General features: G+C 41.7%; 1 protein-coding gene across 1 annotated transcript in view; it reads right to left on the bottom strand.

Annotated features, from left to right (window-relative positions):
• FGD5 (FYVE, RhoGEF and PH domain containing 5) overlaps nt 1–20,103 on the bottom strand; it is a 145,906-nt gene extending 125,803 nt beyond the window's left edge. Inside the window, exons 1-2 of the mRNA XM_019536536.1 lie at nt 20,069–20,103; nt 6,653–9,683 (exon numbers count right to left, since the gene is read on the bottom strand). Coding sequence (XP_019392081.1) covers nt 6,653–9,683; nt 20,069–20,081 — 3,044 coding nt within the window. The 5' untranslated portion in view covers nt 20,082–20,103. The remainder of the gene's footprint in view (nt 1–6,652; nt 9,684–20,068) is intronic.
• Nucleotides 20,104–21,478: the final 1,375 nt, after the last annotated feature.

The following is a 21,478-nucleotide window of genomic DNA, read 5'->3' as shown; positions in this document are numbered from 1 at the left end:
ATCCTTAGAAAGAGATCTGTTACATTTGCTAAATACCCTTTATGGAAACCTTTTACAGCTGTGTTGTATTCTTGGAAGGAGTTTAGCTGTGTACATTGAAAGCTGCTACAGTAAAACCGACTGTACTCCTGTAATGTTATTGTTCTTTTCCTAACTGGGGAAGAGAGCTGTTTATAGGCCACTGCAGCAGCTACATTTACTTGACTGACAGCCTGAATGTACGAGCAGCAAGCTGCCAAAAACACTTTGAGAGAGAAGTTTCAAAGGCTAGCAATGAGGAAAGCACTTACATACGATAGATACATTGCACATGTTCAAAGGCAGGCTCTGTTTTAAAAGCCTCCATCTATCATGCTCGGGGGATTAAATTTGTGCTAAGGGCATTTGATCTATTTTAAAAGTTAAATGGATGTGTTTCAAATGCCTCGCTAATTAAAAAAGAAAGAGAGAAGAAAGTGACAATGTAAATCTGATTTATTAAGTTAATTTAGAAACTCCAGACATTGCATCCCAAGTCTTTAACTCCACTTCAGTCAGTGCAGCTACATGTGGGACTACTTTGGCTCGCTCTGCTGGCTTTAGGCAGCCCTACAGTCACAAATCAATGCAAAGACCTGCACATTCACAGGTGCCTGTGTCCTGATATGCCTTTGATCTCCTGGATGTGCCTAACTGATCTGATCAATGGGCAAGATTCATGCACTGACTCAATATTTTTCTGGGGTCCCCATTCAGCATCACCTAACTCTAAGCACATGAGTCGATTAGATCAAGAATAGGGCTGAATTTGGGGAAAGTGCAAAAAAGTGAGCATAATGTCATTCTCATATTTGCTTCAGGTACTTCCTGACTGTCATCTCTCCATCTAGATACCACTGTTGCAGTATCTGAGTATCTCTGCCTTGTCACTTTTTTGACCTAAATGCTCTCGAAAATGTGTTTTCTAGGGAAATTCAGTCAAGAAGCTGTCTTGCATGTTATACATATAAAAGAATTACATGCCTCTTGTGAGTATACAAGTAACAATAATTCCCTGTGCATGCACTATTAATCTCACGATCTGTACAATTTCATTGTGTTCCTTGCTCCATTTCAATATACAAGCAGTGACCATCTTTTACTGAGTTTTGCCATTTCAGTGTGTCCATTGCTTGCACTGAAACATCCATGGCAAGTACTATCTCTATTTTTGCATTAGTTTTCACACACTGAATTTAGTTACTATACTACATCTCTGAACAGTGTGATTTTTATCTCCTATAACAAATGTGCTGCCAATTTCAAGGAACAGCAAGGAAAACTGAAGATGCAATCTCCTGATTTCCTGGCTTTAATGGTCAAAGCTCACCCCTGACTTCTATGTGGTGAAAATTTACCATGGTAATTTTTAAATTTATCCCAACTACTGTCAGAGCAACTTAAGCTGTGTATTTTGGTGTAAATTTCATCCTTGAAGTATATTTGTGTGCTTGATTTATCTGTTAGCCTTTTTCAGTGTCAGTGACAGAAGGAAAGGGAGTAAGAGTCTGTTGGATGCTCCAGGGTATTAAAAATGAGATATAGAAACAATCACTCAGATTTGAATCTATCTTCAGACAGTAGCAACTAACCATTGTTTCCATTGGATGACTCTTGGGTGACCTCTGTGAAATGGCCCATTGCATAATAGCAAGTGTCTGCACTACAAAACCAGCATCTTAAGGGGCGCTAGCGGGTAGTAACTCTGATAGACTGCAAAACAAGTCAGAGGAATAAATACATACACCTTGGGTGTGTCTACACAAGACACTTACTGTGCCTAATAACACTACGTAGTAGAGCATCACAGCACAAACTGTGCTAACAGCCTACTGCGCAGTGTTACTAGGCTAATGCACAGTAAGTGTCACTAATTCACCATGTACTCGTGCTAATGCGCAGTAACTTTAGAGCAGCGCATTTAGTTAGTCCTTTATTAAGGAAGTAGTAAACTAAATGTGCAGTATCTAAGGAGCATTAACGAATGTGTAGACACGCTCCTTGGAGATTACAGTACCTTCTTATCCCATTGGTCACTGTTCCCTAGGTGCAGAGAAGAGGGGGAAACTTGACTTTCCATTGTCCAGCATGCACCTGTTCTTATTGCTAATGGGTTTCCCTCTCTAAGGCAATCAATTTTGTGCACACTGCCATTTGAAGGAAAAAAGATCTCCTTTGGAAATGAATTAATAGTGAAGAATTCAATAACAGCAAGTTCTTTTTAGCTGTTAAAACCAAAAATTCCTATTTTTATTTAATCTTTAAAAAAAATGTTATTTATATGCTGCATACACCATAGCAACTCTATCTAGTATATAATGCTATTATCTAGCACTTAAAACAACAAAGAAACCAACTTTGATCTTGGACCAAATGAGCTGACAGAGCCCTGGTGTCTTTTGTGTGTACAGCATATATGATCAATTCCTGGTTGAGCTAGATGATCTCTTGACGTCCCTTCCAGCCCTATTTCTCACCTATGAGATTAAAAAGACAAAAGAATACAGCATAACAAGCGTGTGCCGTCTGTATTCCTGGGAAAAATCCATAAGAAATTTCTTAGTGCGCAGTGGCAGCATGTGGGCTGTAGGTGCTTTGCAAAATTAAGTCTTATCCAATCTAAGCACTCAGAAAATTTCCCAAGCCACTCTGAGGCACCTGCATTCACCTTAAGGCCAATATATGGATTTATACCCAGACTAAAATTTGTCGGTTGTTCTTACTTTTTGGGTAAGTGAGTTACTTTTGGGGTGAGTGATTCATATTTAAGATATTTAATATGCTACCAGGTAAGCAAGCAGACCTGACTCACTTCCATAAGTTAGAAAGGAAGACGGTTTTAATCCAGACTGTCCCATCAATGGAACAATATTTGGTCTTCTGAACTCTCATGTGTTTTGAGATCTACCGGGAAATACTAAGGTCCCTGGAACATCTCCCTAGAGGTCCAGGGACTCCATATTGCTACCAGGCAAAACAACAATTCTCAGGAATCGAGTTGCACATGATGCCTCTGGATGGCCAGTCACCTGACAAAGGTTCATTGCATGTGGGATCCTTTGAAACTTATGGGCAGACAGCACCTAAGGATGGCACCTAAGGAGATGGCAGTCCCCCTTCTGTGGGAACCTGAACCCTGAAGGTGGGACCACACTGTGAAGCAGATGGCTTCCTTTTGCTTACCTCATTTTTTTCAAAACTAGTAGCAGAGGGAACCACTGAGGCCTATGCCAGGTGATACACTCTGATAACAGGAAAGCTATGAGGACTATTCAAGACTCTCAGTGTCACCATCTTTGTGACATTGCTACAGAAATACACCAGGGTGTTTCTCTGGAAGGTAGTGGGAGTATGACTAATCACAGCCTAGGAAATGAGTGTTTGCTGCACCACTTTCCCCTCTCCAAGATAGAAGGTTCCTTTTGAACCATTATCACAGCACACTGAGCATGGCTTAATGAAGGGCTCTGAGGCATGCAGTGAAATGGGTCTTTAAAAGGCACTGCAAATGCAGGTCATGTTTCTAAACCAGCTGGGTCTTTAAGTAGCTGTGAATGGACGTAGCTCCATGAGCCTCAGTGGAACTGCCTTGATTCATGCTACCTAAGAATGTACTACAGAGCAGGGACAAGAAGGTGTTATCAGACTGTATTTTTGGCCTGAGCAATCAGTTTACCTCAATTTGCAGTTTCAAAGGCATGTCCACAAATGAAAAAGCACTAGACAACAAAAGTGTGAAAAAGCACTAGACAGCAAAGTTTGAGTTTTATGTTTCTAAGCTGCACAGAGCAGGGAAGTCTCATGACCAGGGCCTTTTGAGGCTTCGAGTCTCTCACTCCACTTACAGACAACTATATTTTTCACTATAGAGTACTAATGACAATACATATGGTTGTATCAGATTTTAATTATTAATACCCACACAGCTAAATTTTGGGGATCTAAGATAACTGCCCTTAAGGGGGCAATATTCCCTCTCCTCTCCTGGCAACTGTAATTGTAACATAAGATGGATTTCGAGCATACTTTCATTATTGGACTCTTTCTATAAATTGGATTGCTTCTAATTAAAAAATATTGGTTTTAAATCTACTCCACATGGTCTTTCTCTTAAGCAAGAAAATTAAAAAGTGAATCTTCTCATCTGTCAATTTCAATAAATTCCCATCCCCCCCTCGATCGCAGGCATTAGGAATGCGGTGGTTTCTGGATTATTATCATTTTATAGCATTTTCAAATTCTGTTCACTGAAACTTAATGAAAGATTTGTGCTGGTTAATTCATCAAATGCATTTGATTTTAGGACTCTACAGGCACATGCTAAATACCAATACCATCCAAATGAGTATAGTGAAGATAGAAAGTGCCTATATTCAAGCCACATGTGTTTACAAGGGGATAAGTCATGGCATTCATGATCTCAGATGGCTGAAAAAAGCTTAATGACACAAGTGAATAAGGAATTTGTTAACAGCATTACAAGATGCTGTTGTAGGGTCATTTATGACATGAGTCCATATCTTGAAGTTCTGAATCCATTAAAGTCCCCCTTTAAAAAGCACTATATTAACAATGATTGTACTAGTTGCCGATGTCTGTATTTAGATGTACATGCATACTTACTCACACACGTGTGCTTAGGCATTATATATAATGATGTTATTTTTATATTAGACCCGTACTTCTAATCCTTACATTATGTAATTGAACTGCATTGTTACCCATGTTTTAACTTAAGCAGGATCTTTTTCTGTGTGATGCAGTACTAAGCACACTGATGAAGCTCAGTAAATAAAAAACAGCAGCTTACTACCAACAAACACGTCTCTGCTCCTGAAACAGTTTTAGACTAATAAGTGCTATTCAGGAAGGTCCAAACTTCATTTCTTTCCTACCAGAAGAAACTGCATGCATAACAAGTGGCAGACTGAAATATCATGTACAAGCTTTAACCTTGAGACTTCCTGAACCAGTTTTGATTGGCTTTCCCCTAGAAACAACATGCTTCCACAGGTAGTTCATAAATGTGTCTAAGTCACAGCAATTTACATAGTTTAATATTTTTAACTTTTAAAGAACAACCTGAAATGGATGGCTTGTCACCGACGCAAACAAATGGTCAGGTTTTCATAAGCAAACATCAGTTTTTCTCAGTGCAAACTGAACTGTTGAAAGGAAAGTGAGTGGTCATTAAGATTCTACTAATCTGGTCTTTCCTAGACAGCTTATAAAGTGGCTTCTCCGTACTCGGTATGAACTTGAACCATCCTCTGTTCTCAAACCATAGTCAAACTTTAACATTCTGGATCCAAATTCTGTAGTTAGCCTCTACCTACAAAGAGCTGAACAAAAAGCCTAGATCTACAGAGCTTCATGGAAGTTTGGATCCAGAGCTGAACAATATCACTTACACCCATCAGCATCCTTAGAAAGACAAACCAGTGCACACCCCTTCCTTTTTTACTAGATCAGAGTCTGGGGAACTGCCTACTTCAGGTGCAATGAATGAATACTCTTTCCTTTACTGAGTCGGCAAGAACCAATGAGAATTGTATGAAATGCTCACTATCAAAGGTGAAATGCAGATACAAGGAAGAGATGGCTGATAACATGTCATGAAAAAGCAAAATATGAAACACTCAAAGGGAAAGAACAACAAGGACATGAAAAGCTTGGTTGGAAGCTTTTAATCTATTTCACACCACTCTAGAAATTCACCCCAGACTTTGTTAATGACATCTGGATTTTCATCTGGTTTCCCCTGCTATGTATTCTATATAGTCAATGGGATATCTTCCTTTTGTGTACACTTGTACACCCCAAGTTATAAAATGATACCAGGTTATAAAATGATTGTAGGGAGGTTATGAGGGAATAATAGTGTAAAGGTGTTGGTCACACCAGTGTTACTATGAAGAGACCTTGGAAGTGTACATTTTCTTTTTTGCAAATGACCTAATAGAGTAGAGAGAGATGAAAACTGCATTATTGATGTTAGCCACGCATGCAGTGCCAGACAAAACTATTTATATAATTAAGTCAGAAGTCAGAAGCTCTGTCAAGGATTCATTATGAAAGGCTTTACAGCAACTTTGAAAATTAATAGACTAGTCAGATTAGTTCATGGTATGCTTGGGAACTTTAGTTTGTATTTAATTGCTGTACTTTGAAAGGTAAATTAAGAATGCATTGTTGCCTGGGGAAATTGACAAGCACAATGAAATGAAAGTGGAGATTCTAGGACCCAGTAAAGCAGATTTGGATCTGTAGTAAATTGATTTAAAAAAGAGCACAGAAACATTACTCATTAAAAAGAAAGACAAAGAAAAGATCCACTAAAGTAAAACAGTCCTTTTGAAGGAACATTGTTCGATTTATATCTTCTACTTAGAAGATCCAGTTCCACTCCACTTCTTAATAGGTGTTTACAAATAGAGTTTCAATACATATTCATTTAGAGTTTTTTTCACTGATAATGGCTTATCTTGTATTCCTCCAATTTCTCTGCTGAAACCACTTCCTGAGTAAAAGGGGATAAGCCAACAAAATGGAAGATCTGCCTACGACATCTAACAGGAAGTCTTGCCTATTTGGTCAAGATTAGCAGGTCTTACATAAGAATTTATTACAGTACCTTTCTGTTTCCTGGTCTGTGGTTTGCTGCTTGTTCTCAAAGCCTGTGAAGCTGCTCATATCCACATAGCCGTCGTTTTCATTAGCAGCAGATAATGCCCTGCTGGGATCTTCGAAAAATTCAGTAAAAGTTCCTGCCCTGGTGGGTCTTCGGGGAGGAATCTGTATATTTTCGTAATCTGAGCTCATAGCGGGAATGTTCTCATAGTCAGAAGTATCAGCATTGGGAAATGAAATAGACCTAGGCTTAGTTAAGGGGAGTGGCATGAAAGGTGGTCGAGACCGATCCTCAAAAGACTCCACTCTCGACACGCTCCGGCTAAAGGATTTGGGTGTCCCTTTCCTTTTACCGTCCTTGTAGAAAAGAATGGTAGTAGGAGATTCGGAAGCCCGCAGCTTTCCAGCATGTGATTTTAGCTGAGGTGAACTGCTCAGGCTCCTTCTGTCCAGTTCCAAAACTCTCGCAGGTCCATGATAGCTAGACTCTGAGGAAGACCTTGAAGAGGAAACATTAACATCAACGTGGACCTTATTTTCTGTTTTCTTCTTGAATTTGAGGGTGAGGAACCTCTTAAAAGATGATTTCTTTTTCTTGGAGTACTTATCAGGAGATTCGTTTTCTATTAATAGTGAGGGGGAACTTTTAGTGATTGGCTTCTTCGTGATACAAGCTAGTTCAAAAGGAGGTGGTATATCAACAACTGAGGATGGGGTAGATACACCACTTGATGACAAGAGGTGATTTCTCTGGGAAAAGCTACCTGAGGAACTAATTACACAAGGCAAAGACAGGTTATCTTCTGTCCTCTTTATTCTACTATCATCCAACATAGAGCCATCGGTTTCTCTGTAAACAGACCCTGGCATATCTCTACCTTCTACTGAGTAAGACCGAGGGTATAAAATAAAGCGCCTTGACTTAGCTGGCAGTGCCCTGTTGGCTTCTATTTGTTTTCCTTCCACCGTTAGTAAGTTATTACTTAAATCTTTAGTCACTGAGTCATTGTTTGAAGATGGCAAGTCAGTATCTGGCCCAGATTCTTCTGGAACAGTTTCTGGCACATAGCCAGGCATTTTCCCAGAGAGGGATCTTGTTCTAGTGACAATATTCTTCCGATCAATTGAGAGCAAGCTGTTTTCAGGGTCTAGTTCTTCTCTCTTGCTGTGATCATATGGAATATCTGCTCCATCACGTGGGTTTTCAGTTTCTGCTGGCAACACATAAGGGTCATCTAGAGAATCATAAATTGTTTCTCTCTCTTCTGATTCCTCCGGCACAACAACTACTTCAGGAATTAGTAAACTCTCACCAGGCTCATGCTCACTCTCACAATCTGCTTCAGCTTTGCTTTGATCACATTCATCTAAGTCCGTCTCAGCTGGTACTTGTTCAGGCAGATTTGAGTCATTTTCTTCAAGGCTGTCGTGATTCTCCTTGCTGCCTTCAAGCAGCTGATCATCTGATTCACAGACTCCAATAGTATTGTCACCACACTCTTCCACAAATACATCTGGTGTAGACTCTGTTTCCAGCTCTGGCTCACATCCTGACTCTGGAAGTGTTTGAGAATGGGAGAGTTGGTTACCATCATTCAAAAAAGTCTCTTCCTTTTCAGGAGTCTCATCTGAGTTTTCTCGGGGAGTTTCAATATCCTCCTCATTGCAGTCATTCTCAAAAGGAACAATTTGACAACTATCATCATTTTCTACCTTCAGCATTTCTTCTTCCCCTTTCTCAGAGTCTTCACTTGCTTCACATGCTGGCTCTGATGTTTCTTCCTCACTTTTCATCTCAGTAGTTTGGTAACCATCATCTATGTTTTCTTCCTTTTCCACAGTTGTTTCACTGTCATTATCTAGAACTACTTCCTCTCCTTCCACTGCAGCTTCTTTGCTGGCTCCTTCCAAATCCTCTTCCACATCAGGCTCATCTTCAGTTATTTCTAATCCAACATCTGTTTCTCCATCAACCTCATCAGGAAGTGTATCAGGACTTGCACAGCCATCATCTACTAATTCCTCTTCCGTAGCCAAGACCAATTCTGCATTATCATCCAGCTCATCATTGTTGGCTAGACTGACTTCTGGATCAGGATTTGATACTTCTTCTTCTAAAGTTTGCGACAGCTCAGCTTCCTGCTCCTCTTCTCCTAGTGGTTCACAACTTGGAATTGACTCATCTACATCTACATCTACAGGTGTTAAAATAATATCTTGGCAGATACTGCCCTCCAAGTCCTCTCTATTTAAAATCTTATCACTTTCAAGATTATACTCATTATTGTCCTTCACTATATCCTGGTTATTAAAAGCGTCTTCATCCTCACCTGCCAAATATGTTTCGGTTTCATCAGGATCGTTTATGCTGTCTACTTCTTCTTCTTCTTCTTCCATATTCTTAGAAGCATCCTCTTCTACATCAGGTGTGGCTGAAGACATTTGACAAATTGCTTCGGGCTCATTACAGTCTCCAGTGTCTGTTAATTCATCTGACTCCGGTTCTACTGGTTCATCCCTATCTGAACAGCTGTTGCCCTGTGCTTCAGTTATCTCTGGATCACAGATCTCCTCATCATTCGTAGTGCTGTTATCTTCTTCCTCTGCCATTTCTGGAGTTTCTAATGTCTCATTCTCTGCAGACGGCTTGAAGCTCTGGTCATGCTCGGGATCCAGATCATCACAGTCTTTCCCTGTTAGCCGATCTTCAGGAACCACAATGTATTCATCATCAGCCTCTGAGTCCTGGCACTCAGTACTGTGCTGATTTCCTTCATACAACTCTCCATCAGAACATATCAGCTTTCCATTTGTGCACTTATTTAAGTTATTGTTGGTGTAGACACTAGCTCTCCCCTCAGTGTCGGCTGAGAGTTTTGGCTTGGGAGCAATGGGTGGTTTTGGACCCCTAGACATAGAGTTTGGATTATGAAGAACATCAGATCTTGTCAGCGAAGGAGAAAATTTGGGGACAGCTACTGGAGACAGATGACCGATAATCTTTGGTTTTGGTGCTAGTGGTGGTTTTGTGAATTCTGGAAGAGAGAGAGAAAAGCCACATTAGCCACTTGCCATCTTTGATTTCATTTTAAATCAAGGAACCAGACCACCAGAGAATTCACAATTTACTTCACTCATGACGGTAGCTTTTAACTAGAGATGTAGTCCAGACAAGGAGCCCACCCCAGGGAGGAAAATGGTGGCAGAGGAAGCACATGGACTATAACACTCTAGAGGCACAATGGCCACCCAAGTGAATTAAGTGTATGTTGAACTGACACACTTCAGTTCAAGAATGCCAAGACATTTTGTTTCAACAGTACGTTTTCTATCAGCCCCTCATTTGGATCCACTTGCAGCCTAAGCAACTGTAGCAACACTTTTCATATACACCGGAGACAGCAAACCAGACCTAACCCTCAACAACGTTTCTTTCAGCAGCAAATAAATAAAAAAAAAAGTTTCATTCAGCCTTGTAAAACTAACATAGACATTTACCAGCCCAAGGTATGAAATCTGTTCTCCCCCCTCCACCTTTACTGTGGTGATGGGGGATAATGAAGTGATAATGAAAATTAAGTGATATTTTACCTGCTGGCCAACTAATTTAATCACCAGGTTGAGAAGAATTATAAAGGCTTATTTATATGTAAAAAAGCTGAGCTATAATACACTGAATGATATGTTTGTGCCCAGCATACTTAATTTAAATGGAGAGAGCCATTTAAATTGGTGTCTGATTAAACTGAAGATCCAAAGTGTATAATTTCTTTAGCTGTCTCATACTTCTGGGGAGAGTGAGGGAAACTGTTAAGAGACTGACTTCTTTCCTTCATAACCAAGCAGGACTGGACTGGAATTCTTGGCCTAGACTGGAGAGGCTTCTTCTCTCATGATCTCTCTACTGCTCCATGTTTTAATTGTAAGAAGCAAGATAGAGTGCACTGATTCCTTCACTCAGCACTATAATGTTTTGCTCAAAAGTGTAAGATTTCATTTGGCTCTGATATTTTTCTGTTTCCAGTGCCTGAAGCAAATATTCTGTGTCTTAAAATAGCTATATAAAAATCCTGAAATGCCTGCATACGCAAACAACAAATCCCACATGAGGTTTTAGATGAGATGTAGTGTGTGGTGTCTATTCAAAGCAAACCTCTGATACCAAACATAAGCCAGAATACCAAATGGTTGCAGATGTACTTAACTTGTAGGAAGAAGGTTTTCTTCCCCTAATGTTTCCCCTCAGCAGTGTTGCTTGGGATGATTAAATGATTAGTCAGTTAGAAGAATTTCAGTTATTGCAATACTTTTAGTCAATTATTGTGATTACATATTTTAATAAGGGAAAGGAAGCTCTCCATTTTATGGAAGGCAACCAGACAATGTGCACTTCTTTTATTAAGCAGAGCAGAATTCTGCATGCATAACCCCTATGCCCCATCTGTTGAAAGGTGCTGAAATGATACACACACTCTTCAGATGTTTTCCCTTGTATAAAAAGCCATATTGGAAATGACATATGGCACTTCGGGAACACTGGTTACTGCGCCATTAAGGTCCTGATTATTTTGTAATGTAGAGTTTAAAAAGATTTGTCATTTGGAAGCAATCATAGCTGAAACTGGGATGGGGACTATGCTCAGGGATGAAGTAGTTGTGGATGTAGCTTGTTACAAAGGACCCTCTGTGCTTTTTTCAATCACTTTTAGGTTTGCTCTATTTTTCTTATTTTTTGGCATCTTGTTCCAACTGAACTCATTTATATTTGACTGTAAAGGCATATTTGGTTTATTAAATGTTGGGACACATAATAGGAGTCTTTTTTTTAAATGCCTACCCTTGCTGCAATTTCTTCCAATACTCAGGATGATGCTGTGGTTTTGGCATTCTTTAGTTGACTCACAAAACAATCTTTATAGAATTATAAACAGCCTCTTTTGGAGCCAAAAGGAGTTCACCTGAGCAAGAACAGAGTTAAAAACTGAGCAAAATATCTCAAGATTAGGTCCACAGAAGGTAAACTCAGAAGAAACCTGCTTTTTATGTCATCTTGTCCATCACCACAGAAGCCAGTTCTGAACTGATGTGTGATATATGCATGTATCATGCACGGAGCATACAATGTACGCTACATTACCTAGTATCACAAGTGCCAAAGAAGAATCAATTCATATTAAAATTCTGATGCAGAAAGTCATCAAATACCTTTCTCTTTTCTTTAATCAAGATGATAGGTGAGAAATTCTATCCAGCACACAGAAGAGGAACTAGACTGGCATTAATTCTCACTACTGCAAGACTACTATGGGGATTGTTACATGAGGAAACCTGGGGATTACTACATGTTTCCATGACCTTATGTACATGGGAATAGTTAATAGATAAGGGGTACAAGTGGGCAACACTCCAGGAATATATATTATGGTTATAGGACCAATAAAACGTATGCTTTGCTAATGGTTTCCTTTGAAGGCTCATTGCATCAGCTTTTAACTTGGGAAACTCAAATGTAAGGGAAACTTTTAGTGACTGGGTAAAAGGAAGATGAAGAATGTCAAAGTATTACATGGGCAACAGGACAAAAGTCATCTAAAAGTTATCCTTAGTCTACTTGAGCAAGTTGCAAAATTACTTATGATTCAATTCAAACATGAGGAGGAAAGAAGAATGATTGATTGGTAAGAAGAAGTGTGGAAAAGTCTAATTTCCATTTGTTTGTGAATTTGGGGCATTTGAAGTGGTTTTATTGTGTTACCAAATCCAACTAAAAATGTTAAATAATGCTTTGATAAGATACAGACTGGGTTCACAAATGCCACACACATAACCAGAAGTTTTCAAATAAGTTTATTTAAAGACATCCAGCATGGGGAAAATGACAATTTGAGAACATTCTTTATTGGACTTTAACGCAGGACACTGAATCCCTGTGTGCCTTTGGTCAGGGCAATCTTTTGGTAATATTTCCATTTCCAATTGCATCTGCCTAGATAAGAGGACTCTAAAGTAACTTCTAGAAGGGCAACATTAACATCATGTCATAAGAAATGTGCACAGTCCATAAATAATAACTATACATGTTTATTCTGAGGTGTATTTTTACGTGGGGGAACGAGACGCACATATTCACACATCACACGTCACTTAAAGGAAACTGTTTGGGACCAGATGCTCTTTTAATTTTCTGTTCCCACTAGTGATTGATGCTTCCTTGTTAGTCACTGCTTCCTCTGTGTGTCCACTTTCCTCTGCGGGATGTGAATTCCATCAGGGCTGTATTAGAGCTTGTATTAAGTCACAATCTCCCTTTTAGAGCTTGTATTAAGTCACAATCTCAGATTTCTGCCAGGTTTTCAAGAAGTAATTTGTAGCTCATTAGCTGTCCTGTAATGGGATCCCAACCAAGTTACCATCATCCCAATGGTCCTTCTCAGTGATGTACAGATTCTTTCTTGAATATCTTTGCATCCTTCTCTCACAGTAGCTTGAAAGCAGGAACAAGGAGAGAAGCTGCTACCCAGTAGCAAAAGACTTTTGAGTGGAAAAAGAAATCCCAGGAAGTGATGGCTGGAAGTTGGAGAAGTCAGACTGATTCAAATGAGAAATAAAACCATACATTTTTATTAATGAGGGTGATCAACTATTGGAACCATACTACCAAGAAAAGTAGTGTTCTCTGAAGTCCTCAGATCATTACTAGCCACCTTGCTGGAAGGTATGCACTAGCGACATATGTGTTTGTGTTTTATTCAAACACAATTTACAGGGCACAATCTAGACATAATAATGACATTGTGTAGCTGTTACCTCCTGAAATATTGCAAAATATCCATTTAAAAATATTCTCCAAACTTGGAGTATTAACCATAATTAATACATAGTCCTAAGTACTAAAGGCTTAAAGCAGCCTACTTACCCCAAAATATTCAGGTGGATGGTCTTGGTAAGATGATTTAGTTGCAAACAGATGTCCAGGACTGCAGGTATGTTCACTGATACATTCTAGGCCAGTCATTCTTGAACAGTAGTCTTCAGAGCTAATTTGGCTCCTGAAGTGAAACATGCTTCCAATTTAAATCTGTTGTTAGTATCAGTGAAGGTTTTGGGTACCTACAGTCCAATTCAAGAATCTTCCAGGGTTTGAAAGGCTTTTTTGTTCTGTTCTGGCCATGAGAAATTCAACTTTCTTGCCTCCTGAGTTGGATGATTTTTGGCATAAATTTCACCACTGAGAAATACTCAGACAACACCAAAAATGGAGAGTGAGCACAAATGCAGAGGAACAGAACCAGACTGCAAAGTTCAGAAATTCATAATGTTTAAGGTTGAAAGGGACGGGTTGATCTTCTGGATTGACCTCCTGTATGTATGTGGCCGAGCCCCCAGGGTCTGGAATAGCCCGCCATTGGAGATGGTTCTAGCACATACATTGAACACCTTCAAGAAAAAAAATGGATGCTTATCTTGCTGGGATCCTATGACCTATCAGCTGACTTCCTGACTTTGGGCGGGGGGCTTGATTATCTTCTGAGGTCCCTTCCAGCCCTAGTATCTATGAATCTATTAATCAAAGGCACTTGAATGTCATTATTATGTCTAGATTGTGCCCTGTAAATTGTGTTTGAATAAAACACAAACACATATGTCGTTAGTGTATACCTTCCAGAAAGGTGGCTAGTAATGATCTGAGGACTTCAGAGAACACTACTTTCCTTGGTAGTATGGTTCCAATAGTTGATCACCCTCATTAATAAAAATGTATGGTTTTATTTCTCACTTGAATCAGTCTGACTTCTCCAATTTCCAGACATCACTTCCTGGGATTTCTTTTTCCACTCAAAAGTCTTTTGCTACTGGGTATTTTTTCCTAGGAAGGTCTGTATCCACTGTGATCTAGTAGTCACCATGCAATTATTGATCTGATAAGCTACAAAGATCACACTCTTTCTGTCAAACACTTTCTTCAGCTCTAGAACAATTTTTCCACATCTTTTCTGTGTCCTCTCCAATTTTTAGACATTCTCCTTAAAATATGGGCAACAGAACTGTATTCAGTGTTGGTCATGCTAATGCTGTACATAAAAGATGGTTTCCTATTTCCCGACTCCTTGCTACTCTTCAACTTATACGTCCAGAGACTGAATTACCCTTTTCCCCACAGTTTTGCAGTGGGAGCTCACGTTAGATTCATTTTTTGCTATGACCCCTGAACCTTTCCAGATTCAGTGCTTTACAGGACACATTCCCCTATTTTGTAGGTATGGTCTGCATTTCTTGTCCCTCTGTTTATGATTTTGTACTTGGCCATATTAAAAAACATTTTATTTGAATGGGTGCAAATTATCAAGTGATCCAGATCTCTCTATACAGCTGCCTTGGCCACAACATTATGTACCACTCCACCATCATTAACAATGATTTTTTTTCTTTTACTTCCAGAACACTGATTAAAAAAAAAGATATTGAACAACATCAGGCCCTTGGGAACCCCATAGGCAACTGCTCAGTTACTTCTTAATCTATGGATATATGCTTTATTGATATTTCAGTATAAAGGCAAACACTGCACACATGTTTCAAGTATCTTATATCTTTGCTGTTTGCTTGTAATCTCCTGAAAGGATGAAATCAGGTTTGTGACATGGAGAGATTCCACCTGAACAGAAGTGGAGTCTTACCATGGGGAGAAGGAATAAGCTGCTGCAAATGGTGGGGCCACCAACACCTACAGCAAACTCATTTTCATTGTCTACCCATCACAGTCAAACACTGTGACTGCTGTGAGGAATATGGAAAGCTCAAACATCAGTTGTGGACTGAGACCCAACTGTGCTGTGCACTTTCCAAGAACAGAACAAAAAGAGAGTCTTAGTTCCCCAACATCTTATAGTCCAGGATGTGGTCAGGTGGGAGTTGGCCATACGATGCCTCGGAAGTGAGAATAAACAAATTATATTTGATGTACTGGAGAAGAGTGGAGGGGATGGAAAGAGATGGGTAACATCATCAAAATATTTCTTACTTGAGTCACACAATAGGAACCCGGGCCTAGTCAAGTTCTCCCAGAGCATGGGAAGAAACAGTTTTTCTTGTTTTGTCTTTTTAGAGTATGGCTGATCAATAGAAAACTAGATCGTGTTTTGAACTTGTTGCATCACAGCAGCCAAAGCTGAATAAGACAGAGATATATTATAGAAAGGTCCCAATGCCTGCTATGGAAAGCTGACAGAGAACAGTCTCTAAGCAGGAAGAGAAGAATAAATCACTCCTTCCCTATTAGTCAGCTCTCCAGAGGATTAACATGGTGCTCCTTGTCACTGCATGCATTCCCTCTCTGCTTTGCTCCTTGCCCCTGAAGTGACTAGAACAAAAAAGGAAGTTCAGCTTCACACACAACATTTGTCCTGGGTTGCTGATGGCTTGATCAAAATCCATAGATACACAGCTGTGATCCGTGAGAAAAGAAAAAAGGATCTGCTGATAAGGGACCACATTGGCTCTGTTGCCTTTAATAAGAGTAACGCTAGGGAGGAAATTGGCTCAGTGGTACATTTGATAGTATTGGCTCTTGCCAAGGATAAGCGCCTCTGCAGAAATGTTCTTCTTCTTAATTGGTATTACTGTAGTAATGAGGAGGAGGATAATTTATACCCCTGTAATGCCTGCAATCCTGGACCTGGGCCTTATTATGCTAAGTGTTGTACAACCACAGAACAAAAATAGGTCATAGTCGAAGTACAAGACACACGGTAATAGTTGGCTATAGGCAGAAAAGAAGCCATGAGACAATATTAATCAGGGTGATAAGCAGTGGCCTTAGCATACTGGTTGCTTAGATGCTGTCAGGTGTAGGCATCATGATAGAGGAAAGTCTGCCTTCTGCCTTTCTACAAAATAACATGTATAAAGTGTCCTTCTGAATAAAAAGAACAAAATGAATGAACCCACCCCAGTATGACCTCTGAAATAAAAGCTGGCTTCTCAGCTGGCCAGTATACTGCCAGTAACATACAAATCAATGCTGAATAGCATGTGGTATAGAAGTGTGTACAGGAATGTCCCAAACCTCATTTATTTTACTCCAGTATGAAGTGTTAGATCCAAAATTGCAATGATCATTCTGTAAGCTATCCTTTCCTGACAGTAAGCCAGTGTTTTAATAGGCACATGAAGATAAGCCATTATAATACCATTCTGGATTTAGAAAAGTATGTAGCATATGCCATGTAACCTGCTCCAAAATGTTAGAAATGAACTAGATGAGCTAGAGTGATTTACAAGGGAAGAATAATTTCAATGTGGGGTGGGGGGTTCCCGCTCATCAGGTAGACCTGTCACCACAGAGGCCTCAGGTTGGGCCATAAATAACTCTAAGGTGTTGTTAATTTTTGCCATTCATGACAGGCCTTTTGTTGGTTTATATTTGATATGTGGATCCATCATGGTTTCTTTCAAGCCAGTTGGAATAAGTAAAAGGTTTAGAAGAGCAAGTCATGTTAAGAAACACCAGATGTTACAGAAGGAGAAAATTATATAGGGTGGTAGTTTCAAAAGCACCTAAACAACATAAAAGCACAAGCCACACTTTCAACAACAGATCCTATGAGGTAATTGGGTACCTAGCTCCCAGTGATTTCTGGAAATGTGAGGTGCCTAATACTTTTGAGGATCAGAGTTTTAGGTGCCCGGGAGATAAGGTGTATTCTGGTTCCAAAGTACTAAGTTGCTCAGAAATGTTATCTACTTTTATTGGAGTTTTGTGCCGTAAGTGGCTTATTCAAAGGCAACTGAATACAATGGGATTTGAATCAAAACTCTCTTGAGTCTATCTGAATGGTCATGCCCTATTATTTAAGCAATGTATTTGAATGTTGAAAACAAGTCGTCCTTATCATATGTGATTTTTAAAAAATAGTTGGAATGTTAGGATAACACAGCAAATACCCATCTGAAGAGACCAAACGTCTTACAATACCATTACTGGAAGCCTTTTGTTCTAGTATGAAATCTATGGACTATGACTTTGGACAGTCAAATCAGTAGGTCACAAATATCTCTCGTTCTATGACTTTACTAGAACCGTACATAAACACCATACAACTACATAACATCCTCCAGTGAAGCAGTGCTGGGAAAGATAACATCTAAAGTGAATGCGTGTGGAACTAAGTAGGAAATCTGCCTTTAAAGGAAAGCCTAACTCTAATAACCAACGTCCCGGTTCTGCAAACAGCTTAAGCTCAGAAGAAGCTTATTCCCATAGGTACTTCCATTGCCTGTAATGGGTTGCAAACATATGCACGTCTGTTTGTAGAACTAACACCTGAATTATCAAAACTGCACTAAGAAATCTATGCCAATAGCTTAATATCGCCATATCTATTAACAGCCCAGGGGTTTCAACGTCACAGCAATGCACTGCTACTTCCCAACAGGAAGCCCAGTTTACAAGAAACAGCTTATCTGGCCTCCTGTTGTTCTGTATACATATATACCCACTGAAACCAGTGAGCATGTTCCATAAAACTCCGTGGCAGTGGGATATGGCTAGAAGTTAGAGAACAGACATTATGGCAACTTTCTGGATAGTTTTGAAAAGAAATATAATTTTTAATTCTATCTAAATAATTATTTATAAAAGTCTGCCAGGTAATTTAAGCTCTTTAGCAACTTACTGTTTTTATTTTCATTTTTTAAAAATTCAAAATTTCCCCTTGTCCAGCATAAATTAAGCATCCATGAAACAACCGACTAATTAAAGGACAGAAGTGTTGTGGCTAATGCATGTAACTCGGAACAGGAGATCTGGGTCCAGCTCCTGACTCAGTCACAGACTGCCTGTGTCGCCTTAGGCAACTCACTCGATCTCTTTTGGTTCCCCATCTTTTGGGATGATGATATCTCCTTTTTTCTCACTTTGCCTTGCCTATATAAAATCTTTTGGGCAGAGACTGCCTCTTCATCTAGTTATATATATGATCTAGTCCCACAGGACCCTGATCATGGTTGAGACTGTGAGATATTACTGCACTAAAATAATAATTTGGAACCGTGTGTTGTATCAGTTAATGAGAAAAACTCGACTTTGAATGCCACAGAAAGCTGTGCTCCCCTCGGATGAAAGCCACGTTCCTTTATGTTGTCTGGGACATTCAAAATAAAATCTGACAGTCAGATGGGTTTGCCTGTGATACGTTTATCAGAGAAGGAAAAGTTGCATTTAAAATAAAGAACAGTGATGGCACAACAAGACGAGTATAAACTGCCTAGGAATAATGTTAGGATATTGAGAAGATGGTTCCTGACTAGCAGAAGAGGGAGACTCCAGTGCAGCCCTCCACTACGAGCAGTGAGAGGCAAGACAGCTGACTACTCACAAAATTGATCAGCTTGCGAAAAGGAGTCTAGGATGCAGTTGCCTTTAATAGCAGAGAACTGGGCCCCGTGACCCAGTCCCTTGTTCCTAAATATTGCCAATAAAACTAATGATCTTACAAAACGGATAAACCTGACAGCGCTGATACGGCATGCTGTTTGGAGACTGGGTTTAGTGCAATAGGAAAAAACACTGTTTTGCCTAAAAACTTAATCCCAGAATGAATTTTCCTGGTGCAGCACAGTAAGGAGCCCACTGCGGCCAGTGAAGATTAGGGAGGAGAATGCAAAGGCTACACCAGTTTGCAGCGAGTAAGGAGAATACCCTCTCCCCAGAGGAAACCCACAGCGAGCGCCTTCTGCCTTAACTCTTTGACGGGGATTTTATGACACGGTCACAGGATGCCACGGCCTGGGAGTTGCCTTCCAGCCCCATTCCTACACCTTGGCAAACAATGATTCACCGTTCCCAAAACCCACAGCGGTGAGAGTGACCAGCCACCTCTCTGGGCTCCCTGGCGCACCAGCACCGAGCGAGCAGATGGAGGAAACAACAGGAAAGGTCTCTGCACTGGGACACCGACCTATTCCTGGTCCGCACGGTCACTGGCTGCAGCAGCCTGGCTTGGGAAGAGCTCAGCACAGGCAGCGGCGGGGAATATTGTTGCCAGCAACCCAGCATTTGTCCCCACCAAAGAAAGGTCTTCTTCCTTTGGAGGGGGGGAGAACCCCCCCCCCAAATCCATTCAAACCCATTTTTCCCCCTTTTAAATCTCAGGCTCAGTGTCTTCCTCCGCTGCCCTCCCGGCCCTCACTTCCCAGCGGAGGAGGGGGAAGAAGTTTTGCTGTGTCAAGCCCCAGAAGAGGCCGGATCGCAGCCGGGCACGGACGGGACGTGCCCGCGGGGGGCGCGGGGCCGAGACGCCCCAGCCCTCCCCGGCCGCCTTCCCCCGCGCTGAATCGCCGCTTGCGCCCGGCTCTGCCCCTCAGGCTGCGGCGGGGGAGCGGGAGCATGGCCCCGGGGCCCCCGCGCCGCCCCGCTCACCTGCGTGGTTCATCCTCCCGGCCAGGCAGAGAAGTTGTAGCTGGGCGCTGCCCCGTGCCCGGCTCGCAGGTCCCCGTGTGAGCGCGCGGCGCCGCCTCCGCCTCCTCCTCCGCCTCCTCCCCCCCGCCAGAGGAAGCCCCTTTTTTTCCCTCGCTGGCTCCGGGCCGGGAGCCGCCGGGCGGGCTTGCGAGGCGTGGCGGGGCCCGGGGCCCTGCCCCGCGGCTGCTCCACCTGTAGAGCCCGGCGCCTCCCCCGGCCCTCAGAGGGGCGAGCACCGCACCTTGCCCCCGACGCGTCTTCCCGCCGGCCCGGGCCTGAGGCAGCGGCAAGAGAAGCCAAACCGCCCCTTCCACCGAGGTGCCCGGGGCAGCGCCCCGCTCCGTCCCCCCGGGGGAGAGGCAAGCCCCTATAATCCCGGGGTGCAGCTCCCTGAGGCCCCGCGTGCTGGGCTGTGCGCCAAATCCAGGCCTCTGGGCCTCAGGCTTCCCGTCCAGCAGGGTGGTGGGTGTCTCCCGGGGCCTGCTGGTGGGGGGCTGTGAGGAAAAAGTGGGAGCACCTCCTCGCCACTCCTCTCACTTGTTGGAGCCGAGTCCATACATTGCATCCCAAAAAGCCTGTGTTGGGTGCCATATGCTACCAGTACTAGGGGTTACTGAGCTGGGCCAGATGACCTCTGGAGGTCTCTTCCAGCCCGACTCTCTCTGACTCTTAGCATGGGATCCTTGAGGTGGCACCATGGCACAGCTGGGGTTTATGTGGCATTAGTGCACCTTTCTGAAGTGGCTAATAACAAGCATCATACAAAAACCCAGAACTCTTGGTTCCAAAGTGATTCCGTTTCAGAGCATCCTGCCCCGTGGTTTCACTGGGAGTGATGCTAACTAGGTCTCCCTGAAAGCATGCAGTCCAGGTAGCTGAGAAACAGATTTGCTAAGCTGAGGAGCAAAGCTGTTAGCAAGGGAAATGGGACTTGAAATCTTTCAGTATCAAACTTGGAAACTCTGCCCCTGCCCCATGTCTGTGGTCTGTGTGTCTAGGAATTACAGACCTGATTGATAAGTGATTAATACTTCACCACATAGAAAATCAATGGAGGAGTCTGCTGGCATAAGGATCTCTTTAGATGGCATACAGCCACCACCACAGGACCTTTGTTACTACCTTTGCTATGAGAGGGCTGGGGAGAAGGGAAGGGATAGCTCAGCTGCTTCAATACCATTATGTCAACAGGCAGCTGATGTTGTATCACCTTAGGCTACTCAAAGCTGTCTCTCCCCTCCTTACCCTTGATCTTGTATCCAGAGCTCCTCAGCAGATCAGACACTACATTTGGAGGGGCTTGAGGTATTAGGTCCTTCCTTTTCCAGCTGCCCAACAGATGACTTGATCCTAACTCGATCTCCTGGGGAG

This window comes from Crocodylus porosus, unplaced genomic scaffold, assembly GCF_001723895.1.
Source record: "Crocodylus porosus isolate Cpor-Errol unplaced genomic scaffold, CroPor_comp1, whole genome shotgun sequence".
Lineage (NCBI taxonomy): Eukaryota > Metazoa > Chordata > Crocodylia > Crocodylidae > Crocodylus > Crocodylus porosus.
This window is presented reverse-complemented; position numbering and strand designations above follow the sequence as displayed.